Source organism: Mustela nivalis, assembly GCF_964662115.1.
Source record: "Mustela nivalis genome assembly, chromosome: 7".
Taxonomy (NCBI): Eukaryota; Metazoa; Chordata; class Mammalia; order Carnivora; family Mustelidae; genus Mustela; species Mustela nivalis.
The window spans coordinates 103784853-103806283 of record NC_139026.1 but is presented as its reverse complement, the minus strand read 5'-3'; the positions used below and the strand labels follow the sequence as shown (position 1 = coordinate 103806283).

The following is a 21431-nucleotide window of genomic DNA, read 5'->3' as shown; positions in this document are numbered from 1 at the left end:
AAGCCCCATGTTGGGCTCTCTGCTCAGCAGGGAGTCTGCTTCCTCCTCTCTCTCTGCCTGCCTCTCTGCCTGCTTGTGATCTCTGTTTATCGAGTGAATAAAAAAAAATCTTTTAAAAAAAGATGAGAAAAATACAAAAACCTATTGTTTTCCTGTATCCTAGCAATGAATATGTGTGTACAGAAATTTAAAAAATAATGCTATTTACAAATGCTCAAAAAATACTTAGGTAGGGACCCCTGGGTGGCTCCATTGGTTAAGCAGCTGCCTTCGGCTCAGGTCATGATCCCAGCGTCCTGGGATCGAGTCCCACATTGGGCTCCTTGCTCGGCAGGGAGCCTGCTTCTCCCTCTACCTCTGCCTGCCATTCTGTCTGCCTGTGCTCGCTCTCTCCCCCTCTCTCTCTGATAAATAAATAAAATCTTAAAAAAAAATACTTAGGTAAATGTAACAACATGCACAGGATTTGTATGCTAAAGACTACACAATACTGATGAAAGTAGTCAAAGAAGATCTAAACAAATAGAGACATGCCATATTTATAAGTGGAAGACTTAACACTGTAAATTTGTCAGTTCTCCCCACATTGATATACAGGTTTAACACAATTCCTATCAAAGTCCTAGCAAGATTTCTTTTGTAGATATAAATAAGATTATTCAAAAATTTATAGGGAAAACCAAAGAACTCAAAGAACTAAGCCAATTCTCCAAAAGGAGAATAAAGTAGGAGAACTCAGTCTATCTGATTTCAAGACTTATTATATATCTAGAGTAATCAAAGTTATGTGGTATTGGTCGAGGGGTAGACACATAGATCTATGGAGCAAAATAGAGAACCCATAAATAGACCCTCATAAATACGTCCAACAGACTTTTTTTTTTTTTAATACAAAGGTGTATTGAAGGAAAGATAGCATTTTCAACAAATGGTGCTAGAATAATTGGACATCCATAGGTAAAAAACAATCATCAGCAACAACAAACCCTTGACCTAAGTCTCACACCTTAGTTAAAAACTCAAAATGGGGCAGCCGCCCTTCGCGCCTCTCCTCGCCGATGCCATTCTGCAGTTCCTGCTTGGATTTACTCTTGGCAACGTGGTTGGAATGTATCTGGTTCAGAACTATGACATACCAAACCTGGCTAAAAAACCAGAAGAAATAAAAAAGGACTTGGATGCCAAGAAGAAACCCCCTAGCTCATGAGGTGGACTCCATCACTGCCTTCTGGATATACCGATTCTGCTGTTCTTGAGGGCCTCCTTACCATCTGAACCAAAAGTTTTTGTTTTAAATTCCAGCCTCAATAATTTTCCTGTTAGATCCTGCATTGCCTGAGAGCACAGATGGGGCCACAAGTTAAGAACCACCCTTTTCCAGCTTCCTCACCTGTCCCTTCCTCCTTCCAGCCACTTGAGACGGCCTAAGACTGGAATTATGGTGCTAGATTAGTAAATGTGACCTTTAATTACTAAAAAAAAAAACAAAACAAAACAAACAAACAAACAAAAAGAACTCAAAATGGACTATGAACTTCAATGTAAAATTATAGACCATACGAGAGAACTTTCAGGACCTAGACTGGGCAAAGAGTTCTTAAACTTGATACCAAAAGCACAGTCCCTAAAAGGAAACGTGCATAATTTGGTCTTCATCAAAATTAAAAACTTTGCTCTCCAAAAGTCTACTAAGAAGAGGAAAACATAATTTATTAAATGTAAGAAAATACATGCAAACGACCTATCCAACAAAGGACTAGTGCCTAGAACATGTAAACAACTCTCAAAACTCAATACCAAGCCCCCCGCAAAACAAACCCCAATCCAATTAGAAAATGGCCAAAAGGTATGAACAGATATTTTACCAAAGAGGATATAGAGATGAGAAAAAGCACATGAAAATGTCTTCAACATAATTAGTCATTAAGGAAATGCAAATCGGCACCACGATGAGGTATCATACACAGAATGGCCAAAATAAAAAATAATAACAATACTAAATGCTGGTGAAGATGAAGAGAAACTGGTTTACTCTGGCATTGTTGGTGGGAGTATATAATGATACAGCCATTCTGGAAAAGAAGTTTGGCAGTTTCTTTCTTTTTTTTTTTTTAAGATTTTATTTTATTTTATCTGACAGACAAGTAGGCAGAGAGGCAGGCAGAGAGAGAGGCCGAAAGAGAGGAGGAAGCAGGGTCCCAGCCGAGCAGAGAGCTGGATGCGGGGCTCAATCCCAGGACTCGATCCCAGGACTCTGGGATCGCGACCCGAGGCGAAGGCAAAGGCTTTAACCCACTGAGCCACCCGGGCGCCCCGTGTTTGGCAGTTTCTTAAGAGCTAAACATGCAACAACCCAACAATTGCCCTCCTGGGCATTTATCCTGGAGAAATGTAATGAAGATTTATGTTGACCCAGAAATTTGTATATAATTGTTTATAGTAAATTTACTCATAATAGCCAACAAGTAGAAACAATGCAAATGTCCTTCAGTGGATGACTGGTTATATCTATACAATGGAATACTTTTCAGCAGTAAAAAGAATGAACTATAGATATATACAGCAACCTGAAAAAAAAAGTCAATCCAAAAAAAAAAAGTCAATCAAAAAAAATTTTTAAAAAGTCAATCCAAAAAATTAACTAAAAAAAGTTAATACTGAAGGTAATATACTGTGTAATTCCATTTATATAACATTCTTGAAATGACAGATTATAGAAATGGAGTAATTACTGTAATTACTGTATTAATTACTGTAATTAATGATTACAGAAGCTAAGGGCGGGAGAGGTTTGGAATCTAGGGTCTGGGGTTGAGGGAAGGAGATATGGCTAGAAAAAGGCAACATCCTTGTGGTGTTGAAAATGTTGTGTATTGGGGCGCCTGGGTGGCTCAGTGGATTAAAGCCTCTGCCTTCCACTCAGGTCATGATCCCAGGGTCCTGGGATTGAGCCCCGCATCGGGCTCTCTGCTCAGCAGGGAGCCTGCTTTCTCCTCTCTCTCTGCCTGCTTCTCTGCCTACTTGTGATCTCTGTCTGTCAAATAAATAAATAAAATCTTAAAAAAAAAAAAAGAAAATGTTGTGTATCTTGACTGTATCAATGCTAATATCCTGGTTGTGATGTTCTACAATTTTACAAGCTATTACCATTGGGGTAACCTGGGTAAAGGGTACTTGAGATTTCTGTATTATTTTCTATAGTTATATTGAAATAAAAATTTTGATTTAGAAGATCAAGAATAAAAAGATTAGCTCTCATAATTTCAAAATAAAACAAACAAAAAATGAAGCTCCATGTGTATATGCTTAGAAGGATATCTAACATATTTTAAGTGGGCGAAGTAAGTGTATGTTAATATAATGCCGTTTTAAAGATTTATTTATTTATTTGAGAGAGAGAGTGGGGGGGAGGGGCAGAGGGAGAGAATCTTCAGGCAGACTCCCTGCTGAGCATGGAAGCCAATGCAGGGCTCAATCCCATGACCCATGTGATCATGACCTGAGCTGAAACCAAGAGTTGGATGCTTGGGGCACCTGAGTGGCTGAGTTGGTTAGGTCATCTGCCTTCAGCTCAGATCATAATCCCGGGATCCTGGGATAGAGCCCCGTGTCAGGCTCCTTGCTCAGTGGGGAGTCTGTTTCTTCCTCTCCCTCTACCTGCTGCTCCCCCTGCTTGTGCTCGTTCTCTCTCTGTCGAATAAATAAAATATTTTTTTTAAAAGGTCAGATGCTTAACTGACTGAGCCACCCAGGTACCTCAAAAACAATCCCATTCTAATTTAAAAACTCCATATATTTGTATGAGCAAAGAAAAAAGTATGGAGGAATCCACACCAAACTGTTTACAGTAATATTAGAAGGGTAGGCAAAGGAAAAGGGAAGATATGAGTTTGTATAAATTTTGTAATTCACAACTAAAAAGTCAAGACTATTCTCATGCAACTTTTAAAATATGTTATTATAAAATATGTTATTTTATATAACATATAAAATATTTTATTTTATATATACATATAAATACACATAAAATATGTTATTTTACTTTTAAAATATATTAAAATATGTTATATAAAATATGTTATTACTATAATATTTCCATTTCATTAAAACTTGTTTTAATACAATTGCACCAAAAATAATAAGATACCTAGGAATAAACCCAACCAAAAAGGTGAAAGACCTGTACTCTGAAAAATACAAAACACTGATAAAGAAATTGAAGATGAGGGGCGCCTGGGTGGCTCGGTGGGTTAAAGCCTCTGCCTTCAGCTCAGGTCATGATCCCAGGGTCCTGGGATCGAGTCCCGCATCGGGCTCTCTGCTCAGCAGGGAGCCTGCTTCCTCCTTTCTCTCTGCCTCTCTGCCTACTTGTGATCTCTGTCTGTCAGATAAATAAATAAAATCTTTTAAAAAAAAAAGAAATTGAAGATGACACAAAGAAATGAGAAAACATTCCACATTCACAGATGGGAGGAGCAAATATTGTTAAAATGTCTGTACTACCCAAAGCGATCTGCAGATTCAATGCAATTCCTATCAAAATACCAACGGCAGTTTTCACAGAATTAGATCAAGCGATCCTAAAATTTGTATAGGCCATGGAAGACCCCGAATAGCCAGAGCAATCTGGAAAAAGAAAAGCAAAGCTGGAGGCATCACAACTCCAGATTTTAAGTTATATTACAAAGCTGTAGTAATCAAAACAGTATGGTATTTGTATAAAAATAGACCCATAAATCAATAAACCAGAATAGAAAATCCAGAAGTAAACTCACAATTATATGGTCAATTAATCTTTGACAAAGAAGGCAAGAATATCCAATGGGAAAAAGACAGTCTCTTCAACAAACGGTGCTGGGAAAACTGGACAGCCACATGCAGAAGAATGACACTGGACCACTTTCTTACACCATACACAAAAGTAAACTCAAAATGGCTTGAAGACCTCAATGTGACATCTGAAACCATAAAAATCCTAGAAGAAAACACAGGCAGTAACTTCTCTGACATCGGCTATAGTGACTTCTTTCAAAAATGTCTCCTGAGGCAAGGGAAATAAGAACAAACATAAACTATTGGAGCTACATCAAAAAAGAGCTTCTGCACAGTGAAGGAAACAATCAGCAAAACTAAAGGGCAACCTATGGAATGGGAGAAGGTATCTGCAAATGACATATCCGATTAAGAGTTGGTATCCAGAATATATAAAGAACTGATACAACTCAACACCCAAAAAGCAGATAATCCTTTCTAAAATGGGGCAAAAGACCACAGACATTTCTCTGAAGAAGACAGACAGATGACCAAAAAGCATATGAAAAGATGCTCAAGGTCACTCATCATGGGGAAAATGCAAATCAGAACCACAATGCCTTATCACCTGGCACCAATCAGAATGGCTAAACCTAACACCAACAACATGAGAAACAACAAGAGTTGGGTGAGGATGTGGAGAAAAAGGAACCCTCTTGCACTGTGGGTGGGAATGCAAACTGGTGCAGCCACTGTGGAAAACATTACGGAGATTCCTCAAGAAGTTAAAAATAGGGCATCTGGGTGGCTCAGTTGGTTGAGGAACTGCCTTCGGCTCAGGTTGTGATCCTGGAGTCCTGGGATCGAGTCCCACATAGGGCTCCCAGCTCCGGGGGGAGTCTGTTTCTCCCTCTGACCTTCTCCCCTCTCATGCTCTCTTTCACTCTCTCTCTCAAATAAATAAATAAAATCTTTAAAAAAAATTTTTTTAAGTTAAAAATAGAACTACCTTACGACCCAGGAATTGCACAACTAGCTGTTTACCCAGGGAAACAAGAACACTAGTTCAAAGGGATACAGGCACCCATAGGTACTGCAACATTAATTTACAATAGCCGAGATTTGGTAGCAGCCATCGATGTCCATCGATAGATGAGTTCATCGATAGATGAACGGCTAAAGAAGGTGTGGCATATACACACAACGAAATATTACTCAGCCATAAAAAAGAATGAAATCTGGCCATTTGCAACAACATGGATGGAGCTACAGGGTATGATGTCAACTGAAATAACTCAGAGAAAGACAGATACCACATAAATTCACTCATATGTGGAATTTAAGAAACAAAACAAATCAGCAAAGGGGAAAAAATAAGAGAGAGAGGCAAATCAAGAAACAGACTCTCAATTATAGAGAACAAACTGATGGTTACCAGAGGGGGTGGGTGTAGGGGGATGAGTTAAATAGGAAGAAAGAAAAAAAAATATTTGGGTTATTTTGGTGCCAACCTAATATTCCAAATTAATATACTATAATATACAAACATTATCTTTTTGTCTAATGTACCCTATTAACAACACTATTATATTTGCTTCTACATTTTTTTAAAGATTTTATTTATTTATTTGACAGAGAGAGATCACAAGCAGGCAGAGAGGCAGGCAGAGAGAGGGGAGGAAGCAGGCTCCCCGCTGAGCAGAGAGCCCGATGCGGGGCTCCATCCCAGGACCCTGGGATCATGACCAAGCCAAAGGCAGAGGCTCAACCCACTGAGCCACCCAGGCGCCCCTATTTGCTTCTACATTTTTGTTTGCATTTTTAAATTATTGTTTTAAGGATAACATTCTAGAAATGAAATTAAAGGTATAAGGGTTTTGGTTTTTTTTTTTTTTTTAGATTTTATTTATTTATTTGACAGAGAGAGAGAGAGAGCACAAGCAGGGGGAGAGGCAGGCTCCCTGCAGAGCAGGGGAAGCCCCATGTGGGACTCGATCCCAGGACACTGGGATCTTGACCTAAGCTAAAGGCTCTGGCTTAACCAACTGAACCATCCAGGTGCCCCCTGGGTATAAGTTTTTAATAATAGATAGTATATACTGCCAAGATGGCTTCCAGAAAGGTTCCATCCATTTACACTAAGTCTAGCTAACAGTGCCTTTTCCACTAGCACTCTTGCCAGCCCTGAGTAGTATTATTTAACACTTTTCTTCCTTTCTTTCTTTTTCTTTTCTTTTTGCTAATTTGATATCACTGGTGGGGCACTTGGGTGGCTCAGTGGGTTAAGCCTCTGCCTTTGGCTCGGGTCATGATCTCAGGGTCCTGGGATCCAGCCCCGCATCAGGATCTCTCCTCAGCGGGGAGCCTGCTTCCCGCCCCCCCCACCCCTGCCTGCTGGTGATCTCTCTCTCTGTCAAATAAATAAATAAAATCTCAAAAGAAAAATATATCATTGTTGTTTTAATTTGCATTTCTTTGATTGCCTGTGAGGTTGAAACAATGTGCTCCTTTCTAAAAATTCCCATCTTTTGTGTCAGTGTTTTTGTTCTGTTTCTAGGATTTGATTTTCCTCCAGAACACCTCGCCTTCTCAACTTCCTGATCCCTGACTCCCCTGGTTCCCCCAATTTCTGAACCAGAGAGTCAGGATTTTATTTTTTCCCCTCTACTTCAATCCCTGGTTTCCTATCAGTCACCCATGATGGCTATTCCTTCCTTTAAAAGTGTTTTTCTGGGTGCCTGGGTGGCTCAGTGGGTTAAGCCGCTACCTTCGGCTCAGGTCATGATCTCAGGGTCCTGGGATCTAGTCCCGCATCAGGCTCTCTGCTCAGCGGGGAGCCTGCTTCCTCCTCTCTCTCTCTGCCTGCCTGCCTACTTGTGATCTCTCTCTGTCAAATAAATAAATAAAATCTTAAAAAAAAAAAGTGTTTTTCTCTTTCATCTTGTTAAAATGAAAGCAACAGGCCTAAAATCGTGTCACTTATATTAAGGCCCCAAGTCGGTAAACCAAGACTTTATACCTAACCTAACTGCAGTTTCAACCCCCAGAAATGTGACCTTTAACCAGTCAACATGGGAATTTCCTGGTCAGCACTAGGAAATTTACTGATGGACCTGTTCTGGGCGGCCATCACTTTTTTTTTTTTTTTTTTTTGGTCTAATATTGTACCCTATTAACAAATCCAAAAGGTAGAAAAGGGTGTGTAGTGAGAAGTACCCCCCCACTTGTCCTTGGGGGTATTCACTGCCTCTCCCCAGGGGCACCCAAAGTTACGCTGTTCTTCTGTTTACTTCTAGAAATACATGTTCCTATACACAGCATCTGCAAAGAGATAGCTATAGATAGGTAAATTTCTTCCTCCTTTGTAGGCGAATGGCAGCCTGTCTAATATCTTGCTTTGTTCAGTTAATGATGTTTCTTAGCTATTATTCCATTCAGCAAATAGCTTCTTCCTTCTTCTCATACAACATTCCATTGAAGGAGCGAACCATAATTTACTCGACCTATCCTTTCTTGGTGGATGGGTATTTTTGTGTGTGCGTTTGTAATTCCGGTAGATATTATAAATTACCTTCTACAGAAATTGGACTGGTTCATGTTCCTGCCAACAAGGCCTAAGTATGAGGTGAGGCAGCTACACAACTTGCAAAATAAGCCAAAATGGCGCCTACTTCTTGGAATTGTTGTGAAGATTACTTGAGATGATGCATGTAAAGTATTGGGCCCTGTAGGAGGTGGCGCTCTGGAGATGATATTATTTTATTTTGGATTAAGGCGATACTGTCTTGGCCAGTTAAATGAGGGTGATGGGACCACCTCACCGGTCTGGAGTTTTCTGATTCTGCAGGAAGTTAGGGACTGAGCTCAGAAAAGTCGTGGGCCCTGCCCTCCCCAGGGATGTCATGCCTTCAGGCTACCCCAGCCTCCTCCATCTGACTTCTGCTCCCAGGTGCCTCCAAGCTGAAGAATCGTGTGGAATCGAAAAAAAACCTGTGGGACCAAGGATCCTTCCCTCTGATTATCAAGAATCTTGAAGCAGCAGACTCAGGGGTTTACTTCTGTGAGGTAGATGGCAAGAAGCAAGAAGTGGAGCTGCTGGTGTTCAACCGTGAGTAGATGAGGGGCCCTCCAGCCAACTGCCTTCCTCCCTGACTCCCAATCCTCCACCAAAACCAAGCCTGAGCTGCTCGTGGCTCCTCCACAGTCCTGAAGTGCTCAGACTGGCCCCCGCGTCTCCTCAAACCCTCCTCAGGCTTCTGGTCTTGGTCCCGGTCTTGGTCTCCGTCTCACAGTGGGAAAGGAAGAAACCTGAGAGGTGGAGGGGTGGGGAGAAGGGCTGGAGCCAGAGGAAGGAGGGAAAGCAAGAAAGGCAGGGAAGAAGGCCTGCCTGAGGAGGAGAGAGGGAATCTCTGCCTCGGGGGTCTTAGCAGCGATAATGGAGAGACACTCTGAGTTTCCTGGCTTCTTCCTTCCCCTGGGGGGATAGCGTGTGTGTGACACAGGTGGCCTGTTCCTTCCACAGTGACTGCCAAGTGGGACACCGGCAGCAGCAGGGGCAGCAGCAGCGGCGGCAGCAACATCCGCCTGCTGCAAGGGCAGCAGCTGACCCTGACCGTGGAGGCCCCCTCTGGTAGCAGCCCTTCTGTGCAATGGAAAGGTCCAGGGAATAAAAGCAAGGGCAGTGGCCACAGACTCTCGCTGTCTGGGCTGGACGTGCAGGAGAGCGGGACCTGGACATGCACCATCTCCCAGAACCAGAAGACAGTGGTGTTCAACATAAACATCTTGGTGCTGGGTAAGAGGGGTGCCTTTCCCCTGCAGTCTCCCCTCTGCCTCAGTGGCAGGCACACCCGCCCGCTGCTCCCACTGCTCTGCTCCTGGGTCCACTGCTGGTCCACAGAGGGAGGCTCCAGTCCCCTCCGGAGTCGGACTGTTCTATGAGGACTTCCAAGGGGGAGGAGGTGCTGCCTTGGGAACAATCTGGGGTGGAGAGACCAGAGAGGATGGGAGAGGTAGATGGTGACCTGAGGGCTTTAGACTCATGTTCCCTCTCCTTCCATCCCTTGGCTGTCCCCAGCCCATACCTACCCTACCCCATACCCCCTCATTTTCCTATCTCCGGACCCAGCTTCTTTCTCTTCCCACCTCCAGGTTTCCAGAAGGTCTCTAACACAGTCTATTCAAGAGAAGGGGAGCAGGTGAAGTTCTCCTTCCCACTTAACTTTGAGATTGAAAAGCTGAGCGGAGAGCTGAGGTGGCGGACAGAGGGCGCTCCCTCCTCCCTGCTCTGGAGCTCCTTCACCTTGGAGAACAAGAAGCTATTTGTCAAAGAGGTCCACCACCCCAGACTGCAGCTGAAGGAAACGCTCCCACTCAGCTTTATCCTGCCCCAGGCTTCGTCTCAGTATGCTGGTTCTGGAACCCTGACCCTGAGTCTTGCCAAGGGGACACTGCAGCAGAAAGTGAATCTGGTGGTGATGCGAGGTGAGGAACTAGACTGAGAAAGGGAGGTGGAGGGGTATGGCCCAGGGCTGGCTCTGAGGCAGGGCTGGCCCCAACAGGGAGGCCTCAGCCCTGGACCTAGTTCCCTGATGGAGCTGATCTGGGGCCTTCTGGTTTGGAGCTGGTTTTGAACTGAGACTTGACATCTGTGAGCCAGCCCGGGGTGGGCTCTGCTGAGAATCCCCAGAGGGCTTGAGCTGGGAACCAGGGCTCTAATTCTGCCTCTGCCCAGCCCTGTGCCTAAGCCCCCTGCCTCTGTGGGCCTCTTTCTCCTAAGGAGGAGAACAGAATCTCCTCTTAGTATGACAGCGTAATGTCAGGCTCGCGCTGAGCTCTTGACTTCCTTATCTCCTCCATCACTGTTACTCCACAAATAATAATGGCTAAATCTTGAGGCTCCCTCTGCATCATACACATTCAAGAGCTTTACATGTGTTTGTGAATTTACTGTGTATTTAATTAATGTCTGGGGCTGGGCTGTCGAGTCACTGTCAGGGACCCACAGATAGTAAGCACTGGGGTCAAGATTCAAGTTCAAGACCCTGGGCCTCGAAACCTGTCTTTTCTTTGTGTAACTGCTTGAAAATGTGCTCTGAGAGGCTCAAAGAGGGGGATTCGTGTGGACTATTTTGACTGTTGTCAAAATAGAGCATGGGGGCTATGGGGGAGCTCAGAGATCCAGGCTCCCAGCCGCAGGCTCTTGTCCCTCTGTAGTGATGAAGTTTACGAACAATTTGACCTGTGAGGTGATGGGACCCACCTCCCCGGAGCTGACGCTGAGCTTGAATCTGGAAGAGCGGGCTGCCAAGGTCTCGAAGCAGCAGAAGCTGCTGTCGGTGGTGGAGCCCGAGGACGGAACATGGCAGTGCCTACTGAGTGACAAAGACAAAGTCCTGCTGGCCTCCAAGGTTGAGGGTGAGTGAGGACTCAGGTTCCGTGGTCTAACCCCAAGCCCTTCGCTCTTCAGTTGTGGGACCTTCCCTGCGTCGGACACCACCCAGCATCCCGGCCTCCTAGTTCCTCCGAGAGGGGTGGGTTATTCTCCAGCTGCCTGGACACACAGGGCAAATGAGGTAAGGCGAGGTGTGGTTCCTAACCCCGCAAGTGCCTGCCTTCTTGAGATGTACAGGCCAGGAGTGGGGCCCCTCTGACCAAGAGCCTCCGCCTCTGCTGGCTTTTTTCCAAACCCAGACACACACACATACTCACACATGCACACACGTATGCCCCATGCACAGCCTGAAACCGCTGCTTCCAGTTCCCCAGAGGGCCCTGGAGTCTCTAAACCTTAAAACCCCTGCCCCAGCCCTTCCCCTTCAGCCCTGGCAGCCTGTGAGAGCCCTGTGGACCCTGCCCTGCTCTCCCGGCCCAAGGCCGAGCCCCAAGTGGAGCCGGGCAGTGAGGCATTCCTGGGGCCCTCCAGAATGGCCGGCGCCCTGATGGAGGGCAGTGGGCTGAAACATCTCTCTCTCTTTCTCCCTCTCGCTTCCAGTTTTGTCCCCAGTGTTCACCAAGGCCTGGCCAAAGCTCTTGGCCATTGTGCTGGGCGGGATCTTAGGTCTTCTGCTTCTCCTTGGGCTCTGCATCTTCTGCTGTATTAAGTGCTGGCACCGCAGGGTGAGTGAGCCACCCCAGACCCCCCTTGCACTCCTCATAGGGCATCCGAGCACCTGGGGCTTGTAGACAACAGCGACAACAACAGTATCCTGAACATGTGAGCCACTCCCGCCCTGTCCTCTCAGCCTGTCCAGCCGGTTCCCTCATGGCAGACTGGGCCCTGTTCCAGATCCCATGCCAAGGGAGAGACTGGAGAGAGCAAAGAGTTAATTCTGGGACAGATGGCCTCAGCCAGAGTACCTGCTTCTCTTCTCCCAGCTCTCCCCACTCCCACCTCCAAGGGGCGCCTCCCTTCTGGAGGCCTGGGACCCTCACGACTCTCCTTTCTTCCCGGACAGCGGCAGGCAGCACGGATGTCTCAGATCAAGAGACTCCTCAGTGAGAAGAAAACCTGCCAATGCCCCCAGTAAGGACTGGTTGGGGGGGGGGGGTGCAGAGAGGGAGGAAAAGGGGAGGGTGGCCAGTGCTGGGGGTAAGAGAGGGAAGAGAGGTTGGATGGAGGTGAGAGGGTGGGGGCTCAAGGAGGTGGTGGAGGGCAAAGAAGGGTGCAAAGGGGTGGCTGAGGAGGTGGGAAGCAGGGAGAGGGTGGATAGCAAAGGGGAGGGGGCAGCAGGCTGGGGGTCTTTCTGGAGACCAGCCTGCAGCTGGGGCCCATTGGCTGCCACTGCACAAGAAGGGAGAGTGCGGCTGGGAGATGTGGGGCTTCGAGGATACAAAGGAGTCTGGAGAAGAATAAACTTGCTCTGCTTTGTTCCTCCAGCCGGCTCCAGAAGGCATGCAATCTCATCTGAGGCGCAGGGCCAAGGGAGTTTCCGGCTCGTAGCCTTCCCAGCTGCCTTCCCTTGCCTTTCCTGCCCGGCTCCTGGGCTTGCGCAGAGCAGATGAATGTAGCAGACCCTGGCACTTCCGGCCCTCTCCCGCTCTCCTTGGCATTAGTCCACCTGCTGAGGCTTATACCATTTCTCCTGGTTTCCTTCACATCAAGCCTAGCCCTATCGATGATTTCTTCCCAGCTCTTTCCCTCATGGCCCACTGGTCCCCGGGGAATCACGTGGGACCAGCCCTACCTGGCTTGGAGGGTAAGGCTGGGTGTCTGAAGCATGAAGCGCAGGGCTGTGATTTTACTGGTCTGGACTTTGGGACCAGAGGGGGCAGACCCTAGCCTTAGATCACACAGCTGGAGGAAGGTAGATCTAGATCCAAAGGCTCCTGACTGCCAGCTTCCACTGCTCCATTTGGTCTGCTTCTCAATCCATGTTGGCAGGACACAGACTCACATCGTGACCTGTGCACCAACAGGCACCCCTGGACCCACACGTGTGTACAGAGTGCACACTTGTGCACAGACACAATTCTTTATGCCCCAAGCCATATGTGTCAGTTTATGAGCCGGTTTCACATTCTTTGTCTGTTTAAACCTTAAGAAGATAGTGTAGAGGGGCACCTGGGTGGCTCAGTGGGTTAAAGCCTCTGCCTTCAGCTCAGGTCATGATCCTAGGGTCCTGGGATTGAGCCCCGCATCGGGCTCTCTGCTCATCAGGGAGCCTGCTTCCTCTCTCTGCCTGCCTCTCTGCCTACTTGTGATCTCTGCCTGTCAAATAAATAAAATCTTAAAAAAAAAAAGAAGAAGAAGATAGTGTAGAGCTAGGAGTGCTGGTACCAACATTAGCATCTCCAATTTATAGACCAGAAATGGAACTCAGAGAGGTCAGATGATCACCCAAGGTTACACAGCTAGTCAGTGCCAAAGGATGAGCCCGGGTCTCCTAACCCTTAGTTCCAGGGCTATGCCTTGAACACAGAGACAAGTACCACACAGATGTCTGCAGCTGATTAGTCGCTGATGCCGAGGACCAAGCTCTGGCGAGGACCAAGCTCTGGATTCGTAAAAGCACGCCACCTCAGAAAGGGCTTGCCTCAGAGAGTTCAGAAACATGGAAGAGGAGCCCCCCTGTCTGAAATCCCTCCTCTATTCACCTGCCAGTGGCAGAATCCTGTTACCAGAGGACAAAGCTGTCAGTTCTCCTAATCAGAGCACAGGCTGGGAGCCACAGGCCCCATGAGAGAGAGAGTGCCCAGTGACCTACCATTCACCCTGTTGCAGAACCTTCTGGAAGGTGAGCTTTGCCAGGGGGAGGGGGCAGGGAGTTGGCTGGAGAGGGAACCATCTGAGGGACTCCTGTAAAGGGTGACAGAGCCGGGCTTCCATCCCCCTGCCCTGTACTTTCCTTCATCTTTCCTCCAAACCATCCAGGATACAGGAAAATTGGGGTTACAAGAGGCTTCTTCTTCCTCTTTTTGGTCCATTTCTCTCAGGATCCCCAGCCTCCTCTGCCTCTCCTTCCTTCCCTTTCTCACCACCTGTCTCAGTCCTGACCCTAATCTTCTCTTTCCAGCTTGCCCCTTCCAGGAGGACTCCCTCCCTCCCCATTGCTTGCTTGGTATTCCTGCCCACTCGAGCCCCTGCCACAGAAAAATACAATAAACTTACTATAAAGAAAATGCTCTTCTCTGTGTGTTCGTGTGTATGTGAGAGAGACAGGCAGACAGACAGACTCTTCTCTGGGGACCAGGATCTTCTGATCTTTGGGATCAGGCCCAGAGGAGAGGTTGCCAAGCTTGCCAGAGGAAGGAGGTGAAGTTTCCCTTGGTGGGGGGAGGGGTTCTTTGGAGCCCGATTACCCCACTGCCCACCCCACAGGGTCCTGTGTGTGCAGGAGGCCCAGACTTTGGGGGAGACGCCGCAGGGTTGTGTGTGCTCTACACACATATGTGTGTGCTGGAGAAAAAGGACCAAGAGAAACTGTAATGTGTGTCTGCCAATTGTGTGCATCCCCAAGAGAAGTGAGAGTTTGTGTTCCAGGAGGAAGAAGCGGTCTCTGTGTGTATGGGGGGGTGCATTCTTTGAGACCGGTGTCGCCCCCCCGCCCCAGCAGCAAACCCTCTAGCACTTGCCCCTCCGCGCTACACTCCAGGCGGGAGCAGCCTTCACGGATACACACTGACACACACGCTTCCTCCTCCCCGAGCACCACCAGCTGCCTCTCTGAGCTGGTGTTCGTGTCGAAAAGCGGGGTGGGGTGGGGGCAGGACACGAACCGTCTCACCAATGAAGCCGGTTCCCCGCCAGCGTCCTCGCCCCCTCCCTGCCGGCGCCTTCCCTGCCCCTCCCCCTCCAAGTCGCCGCCGTCCAGTTCCCCGCCCCGCACTCGCCCCCGCGCCCCCCAAGCAGCTCCCTGCCGGCCCCCTGACCCGGGGCTCACGGGCGGCGTGTCTCCGGGAGAGGGGGGGTGCTCCGAAAGACCTGGGGTGGGGGGCAGAGGCTGAGTGAGCGGCGGACCGAGCCCGGGAGGCTGGGACCGAGGGTGGGGGGGGGGGCAGGGAGGCCCGGAGGGAAGGAGGGAGGGGAGGAGGAGGGCGGGCGAGCTGGAGCCGGCAGGCGGCGGGAGCCCGGGCGAGCCGCGTCGGGAGTGCGGTCTCCATGGCAGTGCCGGACTCAGCCAGAGGTAAGACGACCCCGGCCCTGTCGCCCCGCAGCCCCCATCCCCGCGGCCCCCATCCCCGCAGCCCCCTCCTCCCCACCCGCCTCCTCTCCCCTCCGGCCGGCCCCTCCTCCCCAGCCACCTGCTGTCTCTGCCCGGGAGTACACGGTGGGTGGCGGGAGGGAGGAGCCGCCTGACCTTACCCCTTCACCCCGAAGGGCGAGGGACCCCTGTCCGCTGTGGAGTCCCCCAGATCCTCCTCCCACCTTCCTCTGATCTTTCTCTGTCCTTCACCTCCTCTCTGTCCTTCACATCCTTCCTGCCTCCCTCCTCTCTGACTCCCCGTCTCTTTCTTCCACAGCCCACCCGCTGGACCTGGGTGGGGGGTAGGTGGAAAGGGGTGCGAGGCTGTAGGGGAGAGTAGTGGGGGGGCGCTTCTGACCAATTCCTTCCACCTCCCTCTGGCTGGCCATTACCATGGCAACTAGGGTGTACTGGGCTCCGGATGGAACAAAGGTGGGGGGTGGACTAGGACTTCTCAGGGAGGGCAAGGGTCTGAGGTCTTCCACAGGAAGTAGACCCTCTTACTGCTGTGCCCCATTTTTACCCTTGTTTCCCCCCCAAAGTCATTAGCTCATCCTTCTTGCCTCCACTCTGTTCAGGATTTCACCTGATTTCCTCTTAGCCCCCTCCCCAGGAATCACTGAAGCTCAGCTTCTCAAAATTCAGGACTATCTTCCTTCCTATCAGAGGGAAACTGAGGCTGGGGCAGGGGAGGAAAGAATGGAGGTCTATGGGTGGGAGTCAGCACCTTATTGAACACTGGGCTTTTCTTCTCAGTCTCCCTGTTTCCTGCTCCCTCCTTTCACAGAGCCCCTCTTCCTTCCCAACCCTCCTCTCCCGGGGTCTCTGGGGCTTTCCTTCTATTTTCAGATACTATCACTTTGCCCCCTCTTTCTTTCTCTTCTGCTCAAACTCTCCTCCTTCCCCCTAGTTCCCCATCTTTCCATTTCTGGATGCTTCTGATGTCAGCGGTTTCCCCGCCTTCGGGTTCCCTAGCCCCCCCTCCCCTTGGTCCCAGCCTCCTTTCTCCCATCTTCCCAGATCCCCCATGAGCTAGAGGAGGATCACACAGGCTTGGGGACATGGAGCTGGGCACCAAGACCCCTGGGCCCAGGAGCTGGAACGCTGGGGAAGAGCTGGGATAGCATACATATCCCAGTTTACCAGGAACCTCAAAAAAGAAACAAGTCATGCACCTGCCAGCAGTAGGTCTGAAGAGAGAGTCAGGGACATGAAGATAGGGATTGAATAGTACTGAGCAGGGGATATAAGAAGGGACCTGGGAATGCCAGAGGGAGGAAAAAGGGCTGAAAGGGATAGGAGACAGGAGGTTAGAATACCTTCTTTCCTGCTGGTCTGGAAAGCAGGGCTCTTGAACTGTGTGGGCTGTGTGACTGGCCATCCGACTTAAGGCAGGAGGATGTTCTGAATGACCCTATGACCCCTAGTAATCAGTTATTTCTATAACTTTCTATAAGTTTCCAGAGAAGGGGGGCACAAGACATCTGTCGGAGGCCAGCCTAGGCCCTGCCTTTGCCCTTCCCCTCCCACCTGTCCTTTCTCCCTTGTAGTTTGTCCGGGTGGCTGAGCCTCACCCCCCACACCCCTTGGGGTACCTGGAAGATCCCTGACTAGTCAAGAACCAGAGGACGAAGAGACCCAGAAGTCCTGGCATGGGGACCAGAGCCGCTCAGTCAACCTCATAGCTGGGAAAGCAATCAGCTTGCCTCCCCATCAACGGGAGGGGTACTTCAGGAAGGTTCCCACCCACTATGGAGGCTGAGGACCACCTCTGCTGACCCTCGGTCTCCTCCCCACCCTGCCCTCCACACTGCCCCTTAGCTGGGTCAGTCATGCAATGCTGAGCAGCCGGGTAGGCCCAGGGACGGTCTGCTTCACCAAGGGGCAGGGATTGTACGCATCATGGGTGTGCGTGTGAGTGGGGCTCCTGGGTGAGACCCAGCCCCCACCCCCAGGAGTCCAAAGGGGGGTGGGGGGGCCGGAGGATAGGATGGCTCGGGGAGGGGCAGGGGCAGAGGAGGCCTCCCTGCGCTCAAACGCCTTGTCCTGGCTGGCCTGCGGGCTCCTGGCGCTGCTGGCCAATGCCTGGATCATTCTTAGCATCTCGGCCAAGCAGCAGAAGCACAAGCCACTGGAGTTACTGCTCTGCTTCCTGGCGGGCACGCACATACTCATGGCGGCCGTGCCCCTTACCACCTTCGCCGTGGTACAGCTGCGGCGCCAGGCCTCCTCCGACTACGACTGGAATGAGAGCATCTGCAAGGTGTTCGTGTCCACCTACTACACCCTGGCCCTGGCCACCTGCTTCACAGTCGCCTCACTCTCCTACCACCGCATGTGGATGGTGCGCTGGCCCGTCAACTACCGCCTCAGCAACGCCAAGAAGCAGGCACTGCACGCGGTCATGGGCATCTGGATGGTCAGCTTCATCCTCTCTACACTGCCCTCCATCGGCTGGCACAACAACGGCGAGCGCTACTACGCCCGCGGCTGCCAGTTCATAGTCTCCAAGATCGGCCTGGGTTTTGGCGTCTGCTTCAGCCTCTTGCTCCTTGGGGGCATTGTCATGGGGCTGGTCTGTGTGGCCATCACCTTCTACCAGACGTTGTGGGCCCGGCCCCGAAGGGCGCGGCTGGCCCGGAGAGCAGGGGCGGGGGGTGGGGCCAAGGGGGGTGGGGCCGGGGGGTTGGGGACCCGGCCGGCCTTCGAGGTGCCAGCCATCGTGGTGGAGGATGCCCGAGGGAAGCGGCGGTCCTCGCTGGATGGCTCCGAGTCAGCCAAGACATCCCTGCAGGTCACCAACTTGGTCAGCGCCATCGTCTTTCTCTATGACTCGCTCACAGGGGTGCCCATCCTGGTGAGATTGGGGTCCCCCACCGGTTCTCCCCGATATCCAGGCCCCAGCACATTCACCTGACCTCCCAGCCCATCAGACATACAACAGCTTAGCCATTCGCCTTCCTCTCTTCTGCCCACCCCCACTACATCTGTAAGCCCCCCCCCACCTCTATCACCCATCTCCTCATTCCTGTTACCCCCAGCCTCGTCTTCTGTTTTCCGGTTTCTAGTGCTCACACCACCACCCATCCTCCATCTCTCCTATGGCTCCACACTTCAGCCCCCGGACCTACCATCCAGCAGCCCAGCTCCCGTCCCCATTCCCTAACGCTCTAGGGGACACACCACAGGGTCTCTGAGCACTCCAGTGGAAAACCCAGAGAGCTCGCGCCACCACCCCAGCTTTTTGCATCCCTGTCTAGTCCCGGTTCCTGAATTTCTGTCTGTGTTCAAGTTTTCTGTATCACGTCTGCTTCCATCCCTCTGGACCTCAGGGCTTTATCTCCAGTCCCTGACCCCTGACCTTCCTCTGAATCAGTCCCTTCCCCTCTGTTCATCCCATCTCCACCTCCGACTTTGCCTCTGTCATGATCCTCTGAGAAGTGGGCGATCCTTTCCCGTCTGTCCACCCACTGCACTAGAATACTGGATCTGGGGTCAAGTGGGACCTCTGTGCGCCCGGTGGTGACCCCGCTCCATTCCCCATCCTCCCGCTAGGTGGTGAGCTTCTTCTCCCTTAAGTCGGACTCGGCTCCGCCCTGGATGGTGCTGGCGGTGCTGTGGTGTTCCATGGCACAGACGCTGCTGCTGCCCTCCTTCATCTGGTCCTGCGAGCGCTACCGCGCTGACGTGCGCACGGTGTGGGAGCAGTGCGTGGCCATCATGTCCGAAGAGGATGGCGATGACGGTCAGAGGAAGGCCTGGGCTTTGGCTTTCCCCGGCTTCGGCTCCCTTTCCTGCCCTTTTCTACTGGCCCTTCCCTGCGCGGGGACGGGCTCCCCTGGAGTGCCCCCTGCTGGACGGAACCTGCGCCGCCCCTGGGCTGACTCCAGTCTCCCCCTTTCTCTAATCACGCACCCCGATGTGCACCCACGGCTTCCTCCTGCACCGAGGGCTCCCTGCACCCGGCGGCGGCTTCCCTCCGGAAGCCCACACTACCCAGCTCTGCCTCCGCACTCCAGGCCGAGTGCCTGAGAAACAGTCCAGAGTCCTAAGACAACCCTAAAGGAAGGCTGTGGTACAGAGGGGAGGCTAAGCTCCCTGAGAGAGACCCCCCCAGCTATAGGGACAGTTCTTGGGGGCGGGGTTGTAACTGTTTCAGTGAATCTGTCTATATGTATGAAGCACTAGGGACTTAGCAGTGAATGCAGCAGACCTTAGACACTCTTGCTTTTCCTCTTAGAGATTATAGACTAGTGGGAACAGGATTCTCCCGGAAGCTTATAAAGGGGGCAGGAGGTTTTAAAGGGGGCCGGGAGGGGCGTGGGCATTCCCTGTCTGTAACCACCCTGCCCCTTTTCTCTCCTAGATGGAGGCTGTGATGACTATGCAGACGGCCGAGTGTGCAAAGTGCGCTTTGATGCTAATGGTGCCACAGGACCCGGGGGCAGGGACCCTTCCCAGGTGAAGCTGCTGCCTGGAAGGCACATGCTCTTTCCCCCTCTTGAGAGGGTCCACTACTTACAGGTATGGGGCTAGGGAGTGTACCTCCTTCTCTGGATACCCCCTTACTACTTGTCTCCAGTCTCTGCTGACGATCCCGACTCCCCACTCCCTAGCCCTGACCTGCAGGGCCCCTAAGGGGTAGGTGAAAGAAAGGTGTGGCAAGAGACGCTCCCCTTCTGACCCCTCAGAACCAGGTTTGCCCATCAGAGAATGTTTTGCAAAATTTTAAGGGGGTAGAGAGGCATCTTGCCAAGTCCCCGCTTTGGTTCCTGCCTCTACCCCCCTTTGTCCCTATAGCACCCCTGAGTCTCCCTGCTCCTCTCCCCAGGTCCCTCTGTCCCGCCGTCTGTCCCACGATGAGACCAACATCTTCTCTACTCCTCGGGCACCAGGCTCCATCCTGCATAAGTGGTCATCCTCTGATGACATCCGGGTCCTTCCGGTTCAGAGCCGAGCCCTGGGGGGCCCTCCTGAGTACCTGGGGCGAAGACAAAGGCTGGAGGATGAGGAGGATGAGGAAGAAGCTGAAGGTGGGGGGCTGGCCAGCCTTCGCCAATTCCTGGAGGGTGGGATGTTGGGGTCAGGTGGGGGACCCCCACGGGGTCCTGGCTTCTTCCGGGAAGAGATCACCACCTTCATTGATGAGACACCTCTGCCTTCTCCGACTGCTTCGCCAGGGCCCTCTCCTCGCCGGCCCAGGCCCCTGGGCCTCTCACCCCGCAGGCTCTCCCTTGGGTCCCCTGACAATAGAGCCGTTGGACTTCCTTTGGGGTTGAGTGCAGGGAGACGCTGCTCCCTGACAGGAGGTGAGGGGAGTGCAAGACCTTGGGGAGGATCCTGGGGCCCAGGTAACCCCATTTTCCCCCAGCTGACCCTCTGAGCCCAAGTGGGCCTGCAGGACTCAGAGGACAGGCCCTGGGTGAGTAACACCTCCAGACTCCGTGGAGATGGGCATTGGATCTGGGGCCTGGAGCCCGATGCTGTCTCCCATCTCAGTGACCAGATGTCCTACTCACCTTCCATCATTCTTAGCAAAATGTATTAAAGCCTGAAGTGTTACCATGGAAACCTCGGTGTCCTGTGTGCTAGGGTGGTAGAGGGTATGATGGGAGGCTTGGGGGTGGAATGGCTCATAGAAGACCAAATAGAGTAGGGGCAGTGACTAGAGGCACCAAAAGATGCCCGGACAAAGACAAATTCAAACATGAAGACATGCAGAGGGACAGGCTTATAAGAGCATCTTGTGCTGGGCATGGACATGGGCATGGGGAGACACTCGAGTTTGCTGCTTTGGGGTGTGAAGGATCTCTGTCCAGATTTGTGAAGTAGCTTCAGAGTGGGATTCCAGGTGCCATGCCCCAACTCTCCTCCTTCCCCCAGATCCACCTAGGCCTCACTTTCTGGGCAGGAAAGGATTTGCCTGAGTTGGTGTCACAGGCCTGCATCTCATGCTGCATTCTAAGGCTCTTTTTCCAAAAGTGGTTGTGGGTG

At 50.9% G+C, this 21431-nt stretch overlaps 3 protein-coding genes across 6 annotated transcripts in view; all 3 read left to right on the top strand.

Moving 5' to 3' along the window:
- CD4 (CD4 molecule) overlaps positions 1–13494 on the top strand; it is a 39809-nt gene extending 26315 nt beyond the window's left edge. For 2 of the 4 annotated variants that reach the window (XM_082742612.1, XM_082742613.1), the window contains exons 5-11: positions 8702–8860; positions 9275–9547; positions 9904–10236; positions 10969–11169; positions 11747–11871; positions 12210–12277; positions 12632–13494. In XM_082742612.1, the coding sequence (XP_082598738.1) occupies positions 8702–8860; positions 9275–9547; positions 9904–10236; positions 10969–11169; positions 11747–11871; positions 12210–12277; positions 12632–12662 (1190 nt within the window). In that variant the 3' untranslated portion in view covers positions 12663–13494. The remainder of the gene's footprint in view (positions 1–8701; positions 8861–9274; positions 9548–9903; positions 10237–10968; positions 11170–11746; positions 11872–12209; positions 12278–12631) is intronic. The other 2 variants (XM_082742614.1, XM_082742615.1) reach the window with 1 other exon arrangement.
- LOC309870442 (short transmembrane mitochondrial protein 1) lies at positions 1008–1513 on the top strand. Its single transcript, XM_082742616.1, has one exon. It carries the CDS (start codon positions 1025–1027, stop codon positions 1205–1207), a length of 183 nt encoding a protein of 60 aa, XP_082598742.1. The 5' UTR covers positions 1008–1024; the 3' UTR covers positions 1208–1513.
- Positions 13495–17287: 3793 nt separating the features above from the next.
- GPR162 (G protein-coupled receptor 162) lies at positions 17288–21008 on the top strand. Its single transcript, XM_082742600.1, has 4 exons — positions 17288–18294; positions 18993–19182; positions 19804–19961; positions 20269–21008. Exons 1-4 carry the CDS (start codon positions 17428–17430, stop codon positions 20818–20820), a joined length of 1767 nt encoding a protein of 588 aa, XP_082598726.1. The 5' UTR covers positions 17288–17427; the 3' UTR covers positions 20821–21008.
- The last annotated feature ends 423 nt before the right edge of the window (positions 21009–21431 follow it).

Bases quoted from the DNA above. Each gene is read 5' to 3' on its own strand.
- LOC309870442 (XM_082742616.1), top strand. From the start codon at position 1,025: ATGGGGCAGCCGCCCTTCGCGCCTCTCCTCGCCGATGCCATTCTGCAG.
- GPR162 (XM_082742600.1), top strand. From the start codon at position 17,428: ATGGCTCGGGGAGGGGCAGGGGCAGAGGAGGCCTCCCTGCGCTCAAAC. The intron at 18,295-18,992 runs GTGAGATTGGGG...TCCTCCCGCTAG, and splicing joins TCACAGGGGTGCCCATCCTG to GTGGTGAGCTTCTTCTCCCT. The intron at 19,962-20,268 runs GTATGGGGCTAG...TCCTCTCCCCAG, and splicing joins AGAGGGTCCACTACTTACAG to GTCCCTCTGTCCCGCCGTCT.